Below are 19,730 nucleotides of genomic sequence, written 5' to 3' on the forward strand. Positions count from 1 at the left end.
CAACCCTTCAGCACTCAGCTTTCTTTATGGTCCTACTCTCACATCCATACATGACTACTGGAAAAACCGTAGCCTTGACTAGATGGACCTTTGTTGACAAAGTAATATCTCTGCTTTTTAACATACTGTCTAGATTGGTCATAACTTTCCTTCCAAGGAGTAAGCGTCTTTTAATTTCATGGCTGCAGTCACCATCTGCAGTGATTTTGGAGCCCAGAAAAATAAAGTCAGCCACTGTTTCCACTGTTTCCCCATCTATTTGCCATGCAGTGATGGGACCGGATGCTATGATCTTCATTTTCTGAATGTTAAGCTTTAAGCCAACTTTTTCACTCTCCTCTTTCACTTTCATCAAGAGGCTCTTTAGTTCTTCTTCACTTTCTGCCATAAGGGTGGTGTTATCTGCATATCTGAGGTTATTGATGTTTCTCCCAGCAATCTTGATTCCAGATAACTCCCCCGTATTTTTTTGAGGGCAAGTTTATTACGTTTTCATCTTAGTCTGGATGTGGTAGTAACTTTCCCCAGAAATTTTTAATGAGAAAAGTGACTTTATTTTACATTTTTGCAAATCTTCTCGATGTCTAGCTAATATAGGACAGTTGGATTTTCTAATCTGTTTTTGCATTCTATTTGTTGTGATGTTATTATGGTTTAAATATATGAAGAAATCTGACCTCACATGGGTAAAAAGCTGTCAAAGAGAGGAAGATTTAATAATTTCACATAATTGTAGATATTCTTTGATATTATAGCAAAAATTAAAAATGTTCCTTAACATTCTAATGCTGGAGTATGAAATCAATGGATTTTTTTGTATTGTTGCCTTAAAATCCAGGTCTCTCTTCTAAGTTAAATAGATTTTTACCCATGTATGATTTTATCACTTCATGCATTAGACATTGGAAAATATTAATTCACTGAATTACATTGCTCTTCCATTTCCTGTATGTATCCCTGACAATTCATATTTGTGATTTGCCACTTATTTCATGAGAAAAACTTAAGTATTGGAAAACAGAATCTCCTGATAATTAGTAGACACAAGTTTTGCAAAATTTCAGTGTTCACTTCAAACTAAAATTTTATCATTGGAAATATATTTTCAGTTGGAGTTCTTGAAGTAACAAGTTCACTGGATTTATTTTCAGTTCCTAGGTTAGAATAACCATTGTCTGTCAGTTCTTTTAAGTAAAAATGTCGTTCTATTAAAAAAGCCAACTGGTTCGGCCCACCATTCAAATATTTGCACAAGTGCATTTCCTTAAAATAACCATCATACCTTAGTATATAGCAGAAGTGCTTTATGCATACTTGCATTGTGTCATGCAGAATAAAGATTTTGGTTTGTGGGTCAAGATTTAATATTTTTACTACTTTATCAAGAGCATTCTTAGATAATGCCATATAGTTCATTTCTACTGGTTTCGTTCTAATAGAGATTTGTGCCACATGCCTTCATTCATACTAAAAGTACAGCTTTACCCACTATTCCTTTTACCCCATTAGTACAAATGTCAACATAATGAAAATGCATATAATATCTTAGTTGTGTTACCAAAATAGTTTTGACCTCTCGGATCCCTTGGGGTAAGCAGAGCACACTTTGAGAACTGCTGGTCTGGAGACCATGATAAAACACGTCCAGATAACAAGGAAACATCTAAATCCTGCAAGAAGTGAGTTGAGCATCATAGTGCTTCATGAACAAAAAGATCATATAGAGTAAAGAAATTGGGGGGCAGGGTGCCTCTTTATGGTAGAAAGGGGCTTTGAAACTGGCTATAAAAAGTAGTAGTATTTCAACAGGTAGGAAGAAAAATGTTAACAGATCATAAATTCACATGTAAATACTCTTGAGTTATTTAAATTCAGAGTTTCCTATTTTGGAAAAATTTTATACTCCTTTTGTAGTTAGCCTTAAATTATGTACAATAATGGAGGAAAGATAATAGATGCTCTGGTTAGTGACTTTAATGATTGACAAATTCTTAGTATTTAGTGTGCTTCATAATGATGACTTCTTTTGCAGTAAGTTTGCCATGCTAGTTGTTTTATATAAGCTAAAATTAAAACATCTTTAGCATATACCACATGGAGCACAGTGGAAAAGAATAGCAAAAATTAAAAATTGGTGATGGAAAATTCATAAAATTTAACATGAAATGTTTATTTTTTTTACTCAGTGCATGTTAAAGCTTGTGGCTATTTGACTCTTTGTATAAAATAAATACTGAAATGGATAGTATTGTTTTGTTTCAGGAAAATATCTAAGGCAAAAGAGAATTGATTTTCAGCTTCCCTATGACATTCTTTGGCAGTGGAAACATAATCAGGTATGAGCTTATCTTACCATATTTCATTCCTTTTTTTTTTTTTTTTTTTTTTTTTTTTTTTTTCAGTTTTATGTGTTTATTTATTTTTTACTTTACAATATTGGTTTTGCCATACGTTGACATGAATCCGCCATGGGTGTACATGTGTTCCCCATCCTAAACCTCCCCTTCCACCTCCCTCCCCCGGTATTTCATTCTTAAGTGCTAAATGGGGGAGAGGGAGATGCAAGTCTTTTTCTCTGCCTCCTTGTTATGCTCTCATCTTAGGAAATACAGAGAAGTGTCCCTGTGAAGGTCAGAGACTAAGAAAAATGAATTTGCATCCATATTTAATATGACCTATTTGCCTTTACTCATAACTTCAAAATAGCAGTAAGTTCCTGCTTCCTTAGGAAACCTTCAGTTATTATTCTGGACTTTTATTCTGGTAGCAAAGATTCTGTTCTGTAAGAATCCTGTTTGATGCAGGTCTCAAGAGAATTTAGATGTACTGCCAGCAGCATTAAGAAATTTCAGGCTTTATTTTCGTTGGCTCCTTCCCATCAGTTTGGAATTTATTTTTCACATACAAAAGAGAGTCTTCTACCAAAGGAAACAGGGAAAATATTTAATACTCTTGTACTTTTAAATATATTGGGAACTAAAACTGGGAAGGTGCTGTTTTTCTTTCTTACTTACCTAATTGAAGTTGCCCCCAGTAATTTTTATATTTAGCAAAAGCCCCCAGAATCCATATTGGGAACTACCATTGGGAAATAGAAGTAGTCATGCAAATGAGGTAAATAGGCTCCTGAGTTTTGCCAAAATTCCACCAAAGTTTAATCTTGGAAAGCCAAAAGCAGTGAACATTCCCATCTGCATTCTCTTCTTTGATGGTCTGTCCTGAATTTTAAGAGGGTCAGTATGTTAGATATTTGTCTCAGAGAGTTCATAACAATAAAGGAGAGAGTGTTTTGACTCACTGTACCCACTGAAAAATGATGGTGGGATTATTCTTATAGATTAGTACACTTTAGCTTAAACAGCTTAAACCAAGCTCCTGTTTGTTTCTTTGTTTGTTTTTTGGTACTGTCTTCTATAGTAAAACACTCACAGACTGACTAATACTTTTTTTTCATAATGCATTCTTTATTGCAGTATGAGAACACCATTATCCTGCCTGCCATCTCCCCTTTGTTAACGGAATTAATTGCCTTAATTAAAATGTAAAATGTGTTTTCCTACAATAATCATCCTGAAAAAGCCAGGATACTTATCTTTTTCATATCATATACCTACCCTACCCATCTGAACAAGCCCTGTGCAAGTTTTCCTTTCTTTTCATAGAGGGAAATAAAGTCTTAATTTATCCAAATGAATAGCTTTAATCTGCAGTGTGATAATCATTTAAATCTGTCCAATAACTTGCTGAAGAAACATCTAACAAAAAATACATTTTCTTTAATCTACTTATGATTGTTTCTGTTGAATATAGTTCTCTTACCCTGATCTGGTAAGTCACCTTTTATTCCAGGGTAAAAAGTGATCACACCTCAAATGTATCCAACCCAGAAAGTAAGTGTTTCCATATGGGCACAGTACATAGATAATTTCTTTATTTTTAGTGATTTATACTGTTTTCTGGCATTTGAAGTTGAATGCTATATCGGGATTTTTCTGTGTTTTCTTCTAGCTGTACAAGAAACCAGATGTCCCACTATATAAAAAAATTCGTTCAAGTGAGTAAAATGAGAGCTGTTTTTTCTGCCTCCATACCATCAGTGTTCTCAGCCTGGCACTTAAAAATTACTCTATATGTTCACAAACTATTCTTTGTTGTCTTCTCTCAAGATGTCTACGTTGATGTCAAACCCCTTTCTGGTTATGAGGCTACCACTTGTAACTGTAAGAAGCCAGATGATGACACCAAAAAGGGCTGTGTGGATGACTGCCTCAATAGGTACTGTACTAAACTAATTCTGTAAGCCCAGGCTTTAAGATCTGTAAGATGCTTCATTTAGGGGAAGTCCCTGGTGGTCCAGTGTTTAAAACTCTGTGTTTTCACTGTCAAGGGCCTGAGTTCAATCCCTAGTTGGGGAACTAAGATTCCACAAGCCACGTGTGGCCAGAAAAAAAAAAAAGACTTCATTTAAAGGAAAAAGTTAAGTAGACTCTGATATCCTCTCAAGAAATCAAAAATGATATATGAAACCTAACTGATGGACTGTCTTGGTCTGCTTGGGCTGCTATAACAATCATAGACTTAAATAATAGAAATATATTTCTCACAATTCTGGAGGCTGGGAAGTCCATGGTGAAATTGTCAGCAGATTCAATGTCTGATGAGGACCTACTTCCTAGCTTATAGACAGCTGCCTTCTCCCTGAATACTCACATGGCCTCTCCTCAGTACATGCTCATGGTAGAAAGATACTTCTCTCTCTTCCTCTTCTTAGAAGGCCACTAATCCCATTATGAGGGCTTCTCTGGTGGCCCAGTGGTAAAGAATCCACCTGTCAATTCAGGAGCTACAGGAGAGGCGAGTTTGATCCCTTAGTTAGGTAGATCCCCTGAAAAAGGAAATGGCAACCCATTCTAGTGTTCTTGCCTGGAGAATCCCAGGGACAGGGGAGCCTGGTGGGCTGCCATCTATGGGGTCGCACAGAGTCGGACATGATTAAACCAACTTAGCAGCAGCAGCCAGTATTCTTGCCTGGAAAATCCCATGGACAGAGGAGCCTGATGGGCTATGGGGTTGCAAAAGAGTCAGACAGGACTGAGAGATTAAACAACAACAATCCCATTACAAGGTTCCCACCTTCATCAGCTAATAAAACCTATTTACCTCCCAAAGCCCCTACTTCCAAATAGCATCACACTGAAGGCTAGGGCTTCAACTGAATTTTAAGGGGACATATTCAGCCCAAAACATGGGCTAAATAGAGTAATAGGAAGCAACATCATCTAGAGTCTTATGTACTCAGGTTTAAATCCTCTTACTGCTATGAGACCTAAGGAAAGTTCTTTAACCTCACTAATAAAAATAATACTAGTAGAAGGGGGAAACTAAGTTGGTAGACATTAGGGTATAGAAGATATATTAATACACATGATGATTGAGTCAGTGATGCTAATGAGAGATAGTAAGGCTGTTGTCAGAGATAGGAAGTGTGAGTTCTCAGTGAAATTGAGATTTCAAAGTGAAAATGTCTAATTGAGACAAAGGATTCTATCTCTATTAACCTAAGCAGATACGTAGCAAAGGAGAATTAATGAACTTCTCAGCAGTGTTCCTTGTTCTAGATAGCTTTCCTAGACAGATAGCTGCTTCTCCAATTTTGATCTCTAGTCAGCTGTCCTGTGGGCTGAGGGAATCAGTGTTTTTGCTTTAATGTGCCAGCTGGGAAATTCTACCTTACCTACATAACTGTAAATCTTCATCTTGTCATTGTACATACATAAAATTGTACATAGTAGTAGTAGTAGCTTGGTGATTTAGGTAGTTGATGTTTTATGCAGACTATTTTCACTCTCAAGTATTTTATATATGTGCTTTTATGTATCATTGTAATCCATAAGCTCATCCTTTTTAGATTGATGTCACAGCTTGCCATTCTTCTGTTGTTCATTATTCAAGTTACTTTTAATATTTTGCTATTAAAAATTATACTACTATGAAACTGTGTAACTTCCTTTTTTTAATCCTTAGATTATATTCTCAAAAGGAGAAATAACTGTATAAATTATAAGAACATACATATATATGTATACATACATATATGTAATTTTTACTGTATACTTTCTAATAGCTTTCATAAAATACTGAGTTAATTTTTGGTATCACCACTAATATATATTTATTTCCCCTTAGTTCTACCTCCTTTAGTTACTGACATCTAACTTTATTTCTAGTGCTTTCGTATTTCATCAGTTTACTATTTGAGAGAATCATATGTCCTTAAAGTTGTTTAAATGTGCATTTCTTTAGATGCTAACATTTCTGTGCTTTTTTGTATGATATTTTATTTATTGTCTATGAAATTAATATAGCTGCCTCATTGCTTATTTCCTTTCTTTCCTTCAATAGTTCAGGAAGTTGTTGTTGTTTAATTGCTTAGTTGTGTCTGACTCTTTTGTGATCCCGTGGACTATAGGCCACCAGGCTCCTCTGTCCATGGGATTTTTCCGGTAAGAATACTGGAGTGGGTTTCCTTTTCCTTCTCCAGGGGTTGGGTCCTTCCCAACCCAGGGATGGAACCAGAGTCTCCTGAATTGGCAGGATTCTTTACCACTGAGCCACCATGGAAGCCCTCGTATATTCTTAGTATAGAAATAAATATGTTAGTGTTTCCCCAGGATGCTGAGTGGACAATTAACTTATTAATTTACAAGAAGCATCAGTGTTTGCAACTTGACTTGGATATTTTCAGTATTATTAACTTTTGAATTTAGACATTATTACCTTGTTAATAACTTTATTAACCAACCTAACCCTATTAAAATAAAAATTAATTATATGCATTTTTTTGGCTGCACTGGGTCTTAGTTGCAGCATATGGGATCTTTTAGTTGCAGCACATAGCATCTTAGTTGCAGGATGTGGAATCTTTTTAGTTGCACCATGAGAAAACTCATTTGCAGCATGTGGGATCTAGTTCCCTGACCAGGGATCAATCCCAGGCCCCCTTCATTGGGAGTGCAGAGGGTTAGTCTCTAGACCAGTAGAGAAGTCCCTTTGAATTCATTTTTTAAATTCCTATTTTAAAAAATGGGTTCGTATAGATGATATGTAGTGTTAATTGACATGTAATTATTCCTTTTCTTTCTAGAATGATCTTTGCTGAGTGTTCCCCCAACACTTGCCCCTGTGGTGAGCAGTGCTGTAACCAGAGGATACAGCGGCATGAGTGGGTGCAATGTCTAGAACGATTTCGAGCTGAAGAAAAAGGTTGGGGAATCAGAACCAAAGAACCCCTAAAAGCTGGGCAGTTCATCATTGAATACCTAGGAGAGGTTGTCAGCGAGCAGGAGTTCAGGTACAGTGGTAAATCATACTCCAGGAAAATGGCAGAGGTACCAGATTAGAATGGAAAATGAAATATTTGAAGTTTACTTTCGACTTAATCATTAACTGGGTTTTAATCATTTCTCTCCTCTTTAGGAACAGGATGATTGAGCAGTATCATAATCATAGTGACCACTATTGTCTGAACTTGGATAGTGGGATGGTGATTGACAGTTACCGTATGGGAAATGAGGCCCGATTCATCAATCACAGCTGTGACCCAAATTGTGAAATGCAGAAATGGTAAGAAAACAGGGGAAGATGAACCCAGCAGAGCAGAAAGCATTGAGGACATCCTGAGATGTATCTTAATAATCAGCTTATACAAAGCAGCTCAGGCAATTCTCTGTTATGACAGATCCTCCCAGGTAGAGAGTAAGCTCGTACTGTTTCTTCACACTTCAACCTATCTATTCCCAGAAAAATGTAATATTTATTTATGTGTGTATGTGAGACATATATGATAATACCTACTATTTATTGACTGCTTACTATGTACCAAGCACTGCTACATGGTTCTTATATCCATACATTTAGCATGTTTATCACATCCTCACTGGATTTGTTACAATGATAAGTAAAGATAAGTGAGATAGATTAGAATCTAACTTAGAATGAAAAAAATACATCTAAAAAATAATCTCACCTTTTGACATGGCCCATACAGAGTGTGTTGTTGTTGTTTAGTTGCCAAGTTGTGTCCAACTCCTTTGCATCCCGATGGACTGTAGCCCGCCAGGCTCCTCTGTCCATGGTATTTAAAAAATAAAATTAAAAAAAAAAAAAAAGAATTCAGAAAAGATAACACGATAGGGGAGGATTCTAAGAAAATGAGAGAGTTGGAAGCAATAAGAATCTATCTCCCTTTAGACAACTGCACTAGCAGAATCTGTCTGATAAAACTGTTTGGAACTCTGGAGTCTGTTGAAGGCTTGTAACGTCCAGGAGATGTTTTAGATGATCAGTTGTGGTTTGTTTCAGTCAATTTGAACTCTTAACTCAGTAGAGCTACTCATCCCTACCCCCGCCACATGGCAGGCAGCTGTGCAAGTACTCCTGGAATAGCTTGCATACAGCTTGCATGTGCTAGGGCAGATAAAAGGGGCCCCTTTCTCCAAATACTGAATATCTGTACTCTGATTGCTGATTCTGATCACAGAGGTGCACACGAAGCAGGCAGCCACTGTTGTACCTCCCATTGTTGCCAGTCCCTCTCCCTCCAGCTGTAGTGACTTTCAGGAGATTTTAAGGTACCCTCTTTTGCCCACCTTCATTTTTCATTTTTCGTCTTTGAGGACAGAAATTAAAGACTTAAGACATGTCAAAACAACTACATATGTTGGGAAATATAGTCAGTGACTACACATATCCAAGGGAAGGATCAGAAAAGACATAAGACACTAGGTTTACACTTGAGGCTGATCCTTGAAACAGGAAATTAATAATAACAAAAAACAGTGAATAGGAAAGGGGAGAATCTAATTCCCGAGCTAGCGCATTACCCAATTCAGATGTCCAGTGTTCAGAAAAATCACAAGGAATATAAAGACATTAGAAAATGTGGCCCATTCAGAGAAAAAAAAAATAATTCAAAAAAATAATTCAGAATAGTAATTCAGTAGAATCTGTCCCTAAAATGGGCTAATGGCAGACACATAAGACAAAACTTTTAAACAATTGCCCTGATGATGCTCAAAGAACTAAAGGAAATTGTCATGAAAAAGTCTTTCATGGGAAAGTCATCAAACTGATGTGAAAAAAATGGAAGTATCAATAAAGAGATAGAAAACCTAAAAAGAAACCAGAAAGGAATTCTGGAACTGAAGAAGTACAATAATTGAAATGAAAAATTTACTAGATGGATTCAGAGGCAGGTTTGGACAGGCAAGAGAAAGAATCAGTGAACTCAAAGATGAGGTGAAGTGAAAATCACTCAGTCATGTCCAGATCTTTGCGATCCCATGGACTATGCAGTCCATGAAATTCTCTAGGCCAGAATACTGGAGAGGGTAGCTGTTCCCTTCTCCAGGGATCTTCCCAACCCAGGGATCGAACCCAGGTCTTCCACACTGCAGGCAAATTCTTTACTCACTGAGCCACCAGGGAAGCCCAAGAATAGCCTATCCTTTCTCCAGTGGATCTTTCCAACCCAGGAATTGAACTGAGGTCTCCTGGATTGTAGGCGGATTCTTTACCAGCTGAGCTACCAGAGCAGCTCATAGGACAATATAAATTATCAAGCCTGAGGAAAAAGATAAAGATTGAAGAAGAGAGAGCTGTAAGCGGCCTTTGGGGTACCATCGAGTAGAACAACCATATGTATTGTAGATGTCCCGGAGGGAGAAAACAGAAGCAAGAGAAAATATTTGAAGAAATAATGGTTGAAAACTTACCAAATTTCATGAATGATGTGAATATAAATACCCAGGGTGCTTAACGAACTCCAAGTAAGATGAACTCAAAATGAGACACATACCAAGACATGTTAAAATCAAACTTTCAAAATTTAAAGAGCAGGTCTTGGAATCAGCCCAAGACAAACAAATCATTACATACAGTGACATTTTGGAGGCCAGAAAACAGTGGGCCCATATATGTAGTGTGCTAAAAGAACATGTCAACCAGGATTCCTATATGTAGCAAAGCTATCCTTCAGAAATGAGGAGGAAATAAAAACATTCCCAAATAAACAAAAGATGAGGGACTTTTTGAGTGCTAGAACTACCCTGCAGAAATACTCAATGGTCTCCTCCAAGGTGAACTTATAGGACACCAGATAGTACTTCCATGCTATATGGAGAAATAAAGATCTTAATAAAGGTAAATACATGGGCAATTATAAAAGGTAGAATTAATTTGACAGTGTTTTGTAGCTGTACTTTTTTTTCTACACAGTTTAGGAAACTAACGCACTTAGTGGAATTGTTAGTTAATTTTTTTGTGCACATAATATAAAAAGAGGTAATTTTGTGACATCTGGAAGGGGTAGAAATGGCTATAAAGGAGTAGTGTTTTTTTATGTTATTCAAATTAAGCTACTATAAATAAAATTAGTTTTATAACTTAAGAATGTTCAGTTTAATCCTCATGGTAACCACAAATGCAATACCTACAGACATGTACAAAAAGAAATTCAGGAAGAATGTAAACATTTCACTCCAGAAGATTAACCAAACACACTAGAAAGCAGGAATTCAGGCAAGGAGGGACAGAAACCTCTAGGGCATATAGAAAATAAATTGTTCAGTGATGAGTAATTCCTTATCAGTAATTAATTTAAAGGTAAATGGATTAAACTCTCAAAAAGAGAATGGGATTCAGCATCATTTATGATTAAAAAAACTCTACAAAGTGGGTAAAAGAATGTATCTCAACATAATAAAAGGTGAATGTGACAACCAACAGGTGAAAAATTGAAAGCTTTTCCTCTAGAATCAAGAATAAAACCAAAATAAGGATGTCCACTCCTACCACTTACTATTCAACATAATTACTCCAAGTTTTACCCAGATGAGGTAGCTGCTACTGAGGCTGCTAAGTCACTTCAGTCGTGTCCAACTCTGTGCAACCCCATAGACGGCAGCCTACCAGGCTCCGCCATCCCTGGGATTCTCCAGGCAAGAACACTGGAGTGGGTTGACATTTCCTTCTCCAATGCAGGAAAGTGAGGTCGCTCAGTCGTGTCCGACTCTTCACGACCCCATGGACTGCAGCCTACCAGGCTCCTCCGTCCATGGGATTGTCCAAGCAAGAGTACTGGAGTGGGATGAGGTAGGCAAAAAAAAAAATTAAGTAAAAGGCATCTAATTGAAAAGGAACAAGTAAAACTGTCTCTTATTTGCAAATAGTATTACATATAGAAAAATACTATATATATTATATGTATAATATAGAAATATAGAAAATTACATATAGAAAAAATATTGTTTACAAATAGTATTACATGTAGAAAACCCTAAAAACTCCCATCAGAAAACTTTTTAGAACTGAAAATTTAGTGAAGTTTCAGGAGACAAAATATAAAAATCAGTTGTATTTTCATACATGAGTAACTATCAGAAATTAAAAAACAATCCCTTTGCAATGGCATCAGAAAGAATAAAAGACCTAGGAATAAATTTAGCCAAGGAAGTAAAAGACCTGTACACTGATAACTGTAAGCTACTGATGAGAGCTTACAGGAGACATAAATAAATGAAAAGATACTCTGTGCTCATGGATTTGAAGAGTTATTACTGCTTAAATGTCTGTACTTCCCAAAGCATCCTACAAATTCAGTACAATAAAAATAAAATTCCAATGGCACTTTTCTCAGAAGTAGAATAATCCTAAAACTTAGGTGGAACCACAAAAAAATATCAAATAGTCAAAACAGTCTTGACAAAGAACAAAGTTGAAGGCATCATACGTCCTGATTTCAAACTATATTACAAAGCTATAGTAATCAAAACAGTATGCTACTGGCAGAAAAACAGATACATAGATGAATGGAATAGAATAGAGAGCCCAGAAGTAAACCCATGCATGTATGGCCGATTGATTTATGGCAGAGGAGCCAAGAATATACAATAGGGAAAGGGCAGTCTCTTCAATATAGGGTGTGGGAAAATTGGACAGCCACATACAAAAGAATGAAATGGGATCACTGTCTTTCAACATAAACAGAAATCAATTTAAAGACTTGAGTGTAAGACCTAAAACCATGAAATTCCTAGAAAAAGAGGATAAGCTCCTTGTCATCAGTTTTGACAATGATTTTTTGTTTGTTTTAACACCAGAAGCAGGGCATTAAAAGCAGAAATGAACAAGTGAGACTGGTAAAACTAAAATGTTTCTGTACAACAATGGAAACCATAAACAAAATGAAAAAGCAGCCTACAGAATGGGAGAAAATATTAGCAAATCTAGTAAGGTGTTAATATTCAAAATATATAAGGAAAGCATACAATTCAATAGCAAAATAGAAAATCCAATTAAATACAGTTGGAAAATCTGAATATACTTTTAAAGCAGACATATAGATGACCAACAGATACATAAAAAGGTGCTTAATGTCACACTAACCATCAGGGAAATGCAAGTCAAAACCACAATGAGATACCACCTCACACCTATTAGAATGGCTATTCTCAAACAGATAAGAAGTAATAAATGTTAGTGAGAATGTCAAAAAAGGTTAGGGGAAAACCCTTGTGCTCTGTTGGTGGGAATTTAAATTGGTACAGCCACTATCAAAACCATATGGAGGTTCCTCAGAAAATTAAAAATAGAAGTGCCATACAACCCAGCAATGCCATTTCTGGGTATTTATCTGAAGGAAAAGAAAAACACTAACTCAAAATGATTATCTGTATCCCATGTTCATTATGGCATTATTCATAGTAGCTGAGGCATGGAAACAACCTAAGTATTCATCAGTGGACAAAGAAAATGTGGTATGTGTCTACAATGGAATATTTAGCCACAAAAATGAGGAAATACTACCATTTGTAACAAAATGAATGGCCTTGTTATGCTAAATGAGATAAAGACTAGTTCCATATGATCTCACTTGTGTAGAATCTTTTGAAAAAAAAAGCAAACTCATAGTTAGAAATTGGTAGTTGCCAGAGGTAAGGGTTTGCAAGCTTGGAAAAATAGGTGAAGGTGGTCCAAATAAATAACACCTGAGGATGTAATGTACAGCCTGGTGACTATAGTTAACAATACTACATTGTATATTTGAAACTTGCTTAGAGAATGAATCTTAAAAATCTTATCACAAGAAAATAATTTGATACTATGCATGGTGATGGATGTTAACTAGAGTCATTGTGGTGATCATTTTGCAATATATACGTATAATAAATCATTATGTTACATCTAAAACTAATATTTTATGTCAATTATGTCTTAACTTTTTTTTTTTTAAGATTGGCAGAATAGATTCCCTGGTGGTCCAGTGGTTAAGAACTCACCTTGTAGTACAGGGGATGCAGGTTTGATCCCTGATCAGGGAACTAAGATCCCACATGCTGCTGGGCAACTAAGCCCACTCACTGCAACTAGTGGGCTCGCGTGCCACAACAAAAGATCCCATGTGCTACAACAAAGACCTGATGCAGCCTAATTAATTAATTCAAAAAATACATCATCCAACTGTATACTGTGTATAAGAGACTCACTGAAGATCCAAAGACACAATCAGGTTGAAAGTGAAAGGATGGAAGAAGATATTCCACGTCACTAAATAGTAGCCAAAAGAGTGGGAGTGGCTAAAATAGACTTTAAACCCAAAAAGGTTAAAAGAGACAAAGAAGGACATATGTTTCTTAAAAAGATTCAGCAAGAAGATATAACAGTTGTAAACATTTACACACATGATAGAACTTCAAAATATAGGAAGCAAAAACTGACAGTTGACAGGAGAGAGAATTCTGCAGTAAAAATTGGGAGACTTCAGCTCCCCAGTTGATAATGAAAAGAACAACCAGAGAGGCAAGTATGGAATAGAGAACTTACATAATGAACCAACTAGATCTAAAACAAATACCAAGACCCCACCCAACAACAAACAGCATTTACATTCTTCTCAAGTGCACATGGGACATTTTGTTAGGCAGAAATTCAGTTTCAGTAGATTTTTTTTTTTTTTTTTTGGCCATGCCACATAGCATGTGGCATCTTAGTTCCCAGACCAAGGATTGAACCCACGCCCCTTGCATTAGCAGTGCAGAGTCTTAACCACTGAACCAAAACTGGGACACTGAGACACTGATTTCTGTTTGGTTTTTTTTTAGGCCACACTGCATGGTTTGTGGGAGCTTAACTCCCTAGCCAGGTCAATAGTTTTTATTTATTTATATTTTTGGCTATGCTGGGTCTTCATTGCTACACAAGCTTTTCTCTAGTTCTGGTGCACAGGAGCTACTGTCTAGTAGCAGGCTTCTCATTGTGGTAGCTTCTCTTCTTGTGGAACATGGGCTCAAGGGTGTGCAGGCTTCAGTAGTTGTGACATGTAGGCTCAGTAGTTGTGGCTCATGGGCTCTAGAGCACAGGCCCAGTAGTTGTGGCTCATGGGGTTAGTTGCTCCACGTCATGTAGGATCTCCGTGGATCAGAGATTAAACCCATGTCTCCTGCATTGGCAGGTGGATTCTTTACCACTGAGCTACCAGGGAAGTCCCCAGTATTTTAAAAGATAGATATTATAGAAGGTATCTTCTGTAACCACAACAGATGAAAGTTAGAAAATCAGTAACATAAAGGAAACTGGAAAATTCATGATACTTTAGAAAGTCACGAACTTTTAAACAACCAGTTGGTCAGAGAAAAAATCACAAGGGAAATTATTAAATACTTAGAGATGAATAAAAATAGTATAAAGTACCAAAAACCTATGGAATGTAGCAGTAGCAGCACTATGGGGGAATTTTATAGCTATAAATGCTTACATTAAAAAACAAGAAAGAGCTCAAATTAAGAACCTAACTTTACAACTTAGAGTGGAAGTGTTAGTCGCTCATTTATGTCCAACTCTTTGTGACCCCATGGATGCCAGTCTCCTCTGTCCATGAAATTCTCCAGGCAAGAATACTAGAGTGGGATCCATTCCCTTCTCCAGGGGATCTTCCCAACCCAGGGATTGAACCTGGGTTCCCTGCATTACAGGCAGATTCTTTACCATCTGAGCCACCAGGAAAGCCCACTTTACAACTTAATGACCTAGAAAAAGAGCAAACTGAATCTAAAGTTAGGGCTGGAGAATCCCATAGACAGAGAAACCTGGCAGGCTACAATCTGTAGGATCACAAACAGTTGGACACTACTGAAGCAGCTTAGCACAGGCACAACAGAAATCTAAAGTTAGCAAAAGGAAGGAAATAATAAAGATGAGAATGAGAACAGAGATAAATAAAATCTAAAATAGAAAAACAATAGAGAAAATCAGTGAAACCAAAGGTTGGTTCTTCAAAAAGATAAAATTAACAAACCTTTAGCTACAGAGATGAAGAAGAAAGAACTCAAATTACTAAACTCAGAAATGAAAGTGGGGACATTACTACCAATTCTACAGAAATGAAAAAGATTAAAAGAGAATACTATGAACAGATGTATACCAAAAAATCTGATAACCTAGTTGAGATGGACAAGTTTCTAGAACCACAAAACCTACTGTGACTAAATCATGAAGAAATAAAAAATCTGAATAAACCTGTAACTAACAAATGTATTGAATCAGTAATCAAAAATCTCCCAACAAAGAAAAGCCCTTGACTTGATGGTTTTACTGATGAATTTCTGAAGGAGATCAGCCCTGGGATTTCTTTGGAAGGAATGATGCTGAAGCTGAAACTCCAGTACTTTGGCCACCTCATGTGAACAGTTGACTCATTGGAAAAGACTCTGATGCTGGGAGGGATTGGGGGCAGGAGGAGAAGGGGAGTAACAGAGGATGAGATGGCTGGATGGCATCACTGACTCGATGGACGTGAGTCTGAGTGAACTCCAGGAGTTGGTGATGGACAGGGAGGCCTGGCATGCTGCGATTCATGGGGTTGCAAAGAGTCAGACACGACTGAGCAACTGATCTGATCTATCAAATTAGTACCAAATCAATTTTTTCCAAAAAATTGTAGAGAAGGAAACACCTCCTAATTTATTGTATGAAGCAAGCATAACCCTGATACCAAAGCTTAGCAAAGACTCCCCAAGAAAACTACAGACCAATACCTGTTATGAACATTGATGCAAAAATCCTCAGCAAAATACTAGCAAGCAATTCACCAGCATATTAAAAGAATTGTGCACAGTGACTCTGGAATTTCATCCTGGAAGGCAAGGATTGTTCAGCATAGGAAAATTGATCAGTGCGATACACTACATCAGGAAAGTAAAGGAGAAAAGAAGTCACATGGTCATCTCAGTTGATGGAGGAAAAAAGCATTTGACAAAATTCAACTCCCTTTTCATGATAAAGATACTCAACAAAATAGGAATAGAAGGACTGCCTTAACATAATAAAAGCCATATATGAAAACTCACAGCCAACGTAATACTCGGTAGTGAAAGACTGAAAGCTTTTCCTCTAAGATCAAGAACAGGACAAGGATGCCCACATTCACCGTTTTATGCAAAATAATAATGGAAGCTCAAACCAGAAAAAAAAATAGATATAAAAGCCATCCAAATTGGAAATGAAGAATAAAAATTATTTTTGTTTGCATATTGTATGGTCTTCTGCAGTTGCATTTGTATGTACAAACTGAGCATTTTGAAAAGGAAATTACAAAAGCAGTTCCATTTGCAGTATCATGAAAAAGAACGAAGTACTTAAAATTAACTTAATGAGGTGAAAGAATTGTACAATGAAAGCTATAAAACATTGTTAAAGACATAAATGAATGGTAACATCTCATGTTCATAGATAAGAAGATTTGATTTTATTAAAATGGCACTATTACCCAAAGTGGTCTACAGAGTCAATGTAGTTCCTATCAAAATCCCCATGACATTTTTTTTTCAGAAATAGAAAACCTATCTGAAAATTCATATGGAATCTCAAAGGACGCCCAAATAACCAAAATAATCCTAAAAAAGAGCAGAAGTGGAGGATTCACACTTCATTTGAAAACCTACAGAGTAATCAAAGCAGTATGTATGGGATAGGCATAAAGACAGGCATATAGACCCATTAAATAGAATAAAGAACCTTGAAACAAACCCCTACATATATGGTCAAGTAATCTTTTACAAGTGTGCCAAAACCGTTTAGTGAAAAAGGGATACTCTTTTCAGTAAAAGGTGCTAGGAAAACTCAGTATCCACCTGCAGAAGTATGAAGTTGGCCCCCTACCAAACACTGTACAAAAATTAATTGAAACCAATCAAGAACCTAAATGTAAGACCTAAAACAATAAAACTTGAAGAAGAAGGCATAGAACAATAGTTTCACAACACTGGACTTGGAAATATTAACTTCTATGCAGAGTACATCATGAGAAACGCTGGGCTGGAAGAAACACAAGCTGGAATCAAGATTGCCAGGAGAAGTATCAATAACCTCAGATATGCAGATGACACCACCCTTATGGCAGAAAGTGAAGAGGAACTCAAAAGCCTCTTGATGAAAGTGAAAGTGGAGAGTGAAAAAGTTGGCTTAAAGCTCAACATTCAGAAAACAAAGATCATGGCATCCGGTCCCACCACTTCATGGGAAATAGATGGGGAAACAGTGGAAACCGTGTCAGACTTTATTTTTCTGGGCTCCAAAATCACTACAGATGGTGACTGCAGCCATGAAATTAAAAGATGCTTACTCCTTGGAAGGAAAGTTATGACCAACCTATATAGCATATTGAAAAGCAGAGACATTACTTTGCCAACAAATCTGTCTAGTCAAGGCTCTGGTTTTTCCTGTGGTCATGTATGGATGTGAGAGTTGGACTGTGAAGAAGGCTGAGCACCGAAGAATTGATGCTTTTGAACTGTGGTGTTGGAGAAGACTCTTGAGAGTCCCTTGGACTGCAAGGAGATCCAACCAGTCCATTCTGAAGGAGATCAGCCCTGGGATTTCTTTGGAAGAAATGATGCTAAAGCTGAAACTCCAGTACTTTGGCCACCTCATGTGAAGAGTTGACTCATTGGAAAAGACTCTGATGCTGGGAGGGATTGGGGGCAGGAGGAGAAGGGGATAACAGAGGATGAGATGGCTGGGTGGCATCACTGACTTGATGGACATGAGTCTTAGTGAACTCCAGGAGTTGGTGATGGACAGGGAGGCCTGGCGTGCTGCGATTCATGGGATCGCAAAGAGTCGGACACGACTGACCGACTGACCTGATCTGATGCTGCTGCTGCTAAGTCACTTCAGTCATATCCGACTCTGTACGACCCCAGAGACAGCAGCCCACCTGGCTCCGCCTTCCCCTGGACTCTCCAGGCAAGAACTCTGGAGTGGGTTGCCATTTCCTTCTCCAATGCATGAAAGCGAAAAGTAAAAGTGAGGTCTCTCCGTCATGTCCGACTCCCAGCGACCCCATGGACCACAGCCCACCAGGCTCCTCTGTCCATGGGATTTTCCAGGCAAGAGTACTGGAGTGGGGTGCCATTGCCTATACACAGAATCAAAAGGCTGCCTATACACAGAATCAAAAGGCTGCCCACAGAATGGCAGAAAATATTTGCAAGTCATATATCTGATAAGGTATTAGTATCAAGAATATATAGAGAACCCCTGAAACTCAACAACAAAAAAACCAACCCAATTCAGAATGGACAGAGAACTTTAATTAATATATTAATATATTTCTCTAAAGAAAATATACAGATGGCCAATAAACAAAAAGATACTCAAAATGACTGATCATTAAGGATATGCAACTCAAAACCATAAGATACTACCTCACACCCTCAGAATGGCTACTGTGGAAATAACAGAAAACAATAAGTATTGACAAGGATGTTAAGAAATAGGAACCCTTGAACTCTATTGGAAATATAAAAATGATATATCCGCAGTGGAAAAGGGTAGGGATGTTCCTCAACAAATTAAAATTACTGTATAATCCTGCAGTCCAGCTTCTGAGTGTTTATCCAAAAGAATTGAAAGGAGGTTCTCAAAGAGACATCTGTACCCCCATATTTTAGTAACATTATTCATAGTAGCTAAAATTTGGAAGAACCCAGGTGTCCATAATGAATGAAGGGATAAGGAAAATCTGGTTTTTACATACAATAAAATTCAGCCTTTAAAAAAAAAAAAATTCAGCCTTTAAAAAAAAGAAAGTTTTGCAATATACTACAACATGAAAAGACCTTGAGGACATTAGTCAGTTCATTTCAGTTCAGTTGCTCAGTCATGTCCGACTCTTTGCGACCCCATGAATCACAGCACACCAGGCCTCCCTGTCCATCACCAACTTCCGGAGTTCACTCAAACTCATGTCCATAGAGTCGGTGATGCCATCCAGCCATCTCATCCTCTGTCGTCCCCTTTTCCTCCTGCCCCAATCCCTCCCAGCATCAGAGTCTTTTCCAACGAGTCAACTCTTCACATGAGGTGGCCAAAGTACTGGAGTTTCAGCTTTAGCATCAGTCCTTCCAAAGAACACCCAGGGCTGATCTCCTTTAGAATAGACTGGTTGGATCTCCTTGCAGTCCAAGGGACTCTCAAGAGTCTTCTCCAACACCACAGTTCAAAAGCATCAATTCTTTGGCGCTCAGCTTTCTTCACAGTCCAACTCTCATATCCATACATGACCACTGCAAAAACCATAGCCTTGACTAGATGGACCTTTGTTAGCAAAGTAATGTCTCTGCTTTTCAATATGCTATCTAGGTTGGTCGTAACTTTCCTTCCAAGGAGTAAGC

General features: G+C 37.4%; 1 protein-coding gene across 8 annotated transcripts in view; it reads left to right on the top strand.

Moving 5' to 3' along the window:
• ASH1L (ash1 (absent, small, or homeotic)-like (Drosophila)) overlaps window positions 1-19,730 on the top strand; it is a 210,193-nt gene that overhangs the window by 162,247 nt on the left and 28,216 nt on the right. For all 8 annotated transcript variants that reach the window (XR_825127.1, XM_010838279.1, XM_010838278.1 and 5 more), the window contains 5 exons: window positions 2,263-2,336; window positions 4,009-4,054; window positions 4,167-4,275; window positions 7,145-7,351; window positions 7,477-7,623. Coding sequence is in view for 7 of the 8 variants with exons in the window: in XM_010838279.1 (XP_010836581.1) it covers window positions 2,263-2,336; window positions 4,009-4,054; window positions 4,167-4,275; window positions 7,145-7,351; window positions 7,477-7,623 (583 nt within the window). In the remaining variant the exon portion in view is untranslated. The remainder of the gene's footprint in view (window positions 1-2,262; window positions 2,337-4,008; window positions 4,055-4,166; window positions 4,276-7,144; window positions 7,352-7,476; window positions 7,624-19,730) is intronic.

Source organism: Bison bison, unplaced genomic scaffold (genome assembly GCF_000754665.1).
Source record: "Bison bison bison isolate TAMUID 2011002044 unplaced genomic scaffold, Bison_UMD1.0 scf7180017864093, whole genome shotgun sequence".
NCBI classification, from domain to species: domain Eukaryota; kingdom Metazoa; phylum Chordata; class Mammalia; order Artiodactyla; family Bovidae; genus Bison; species Bison bison.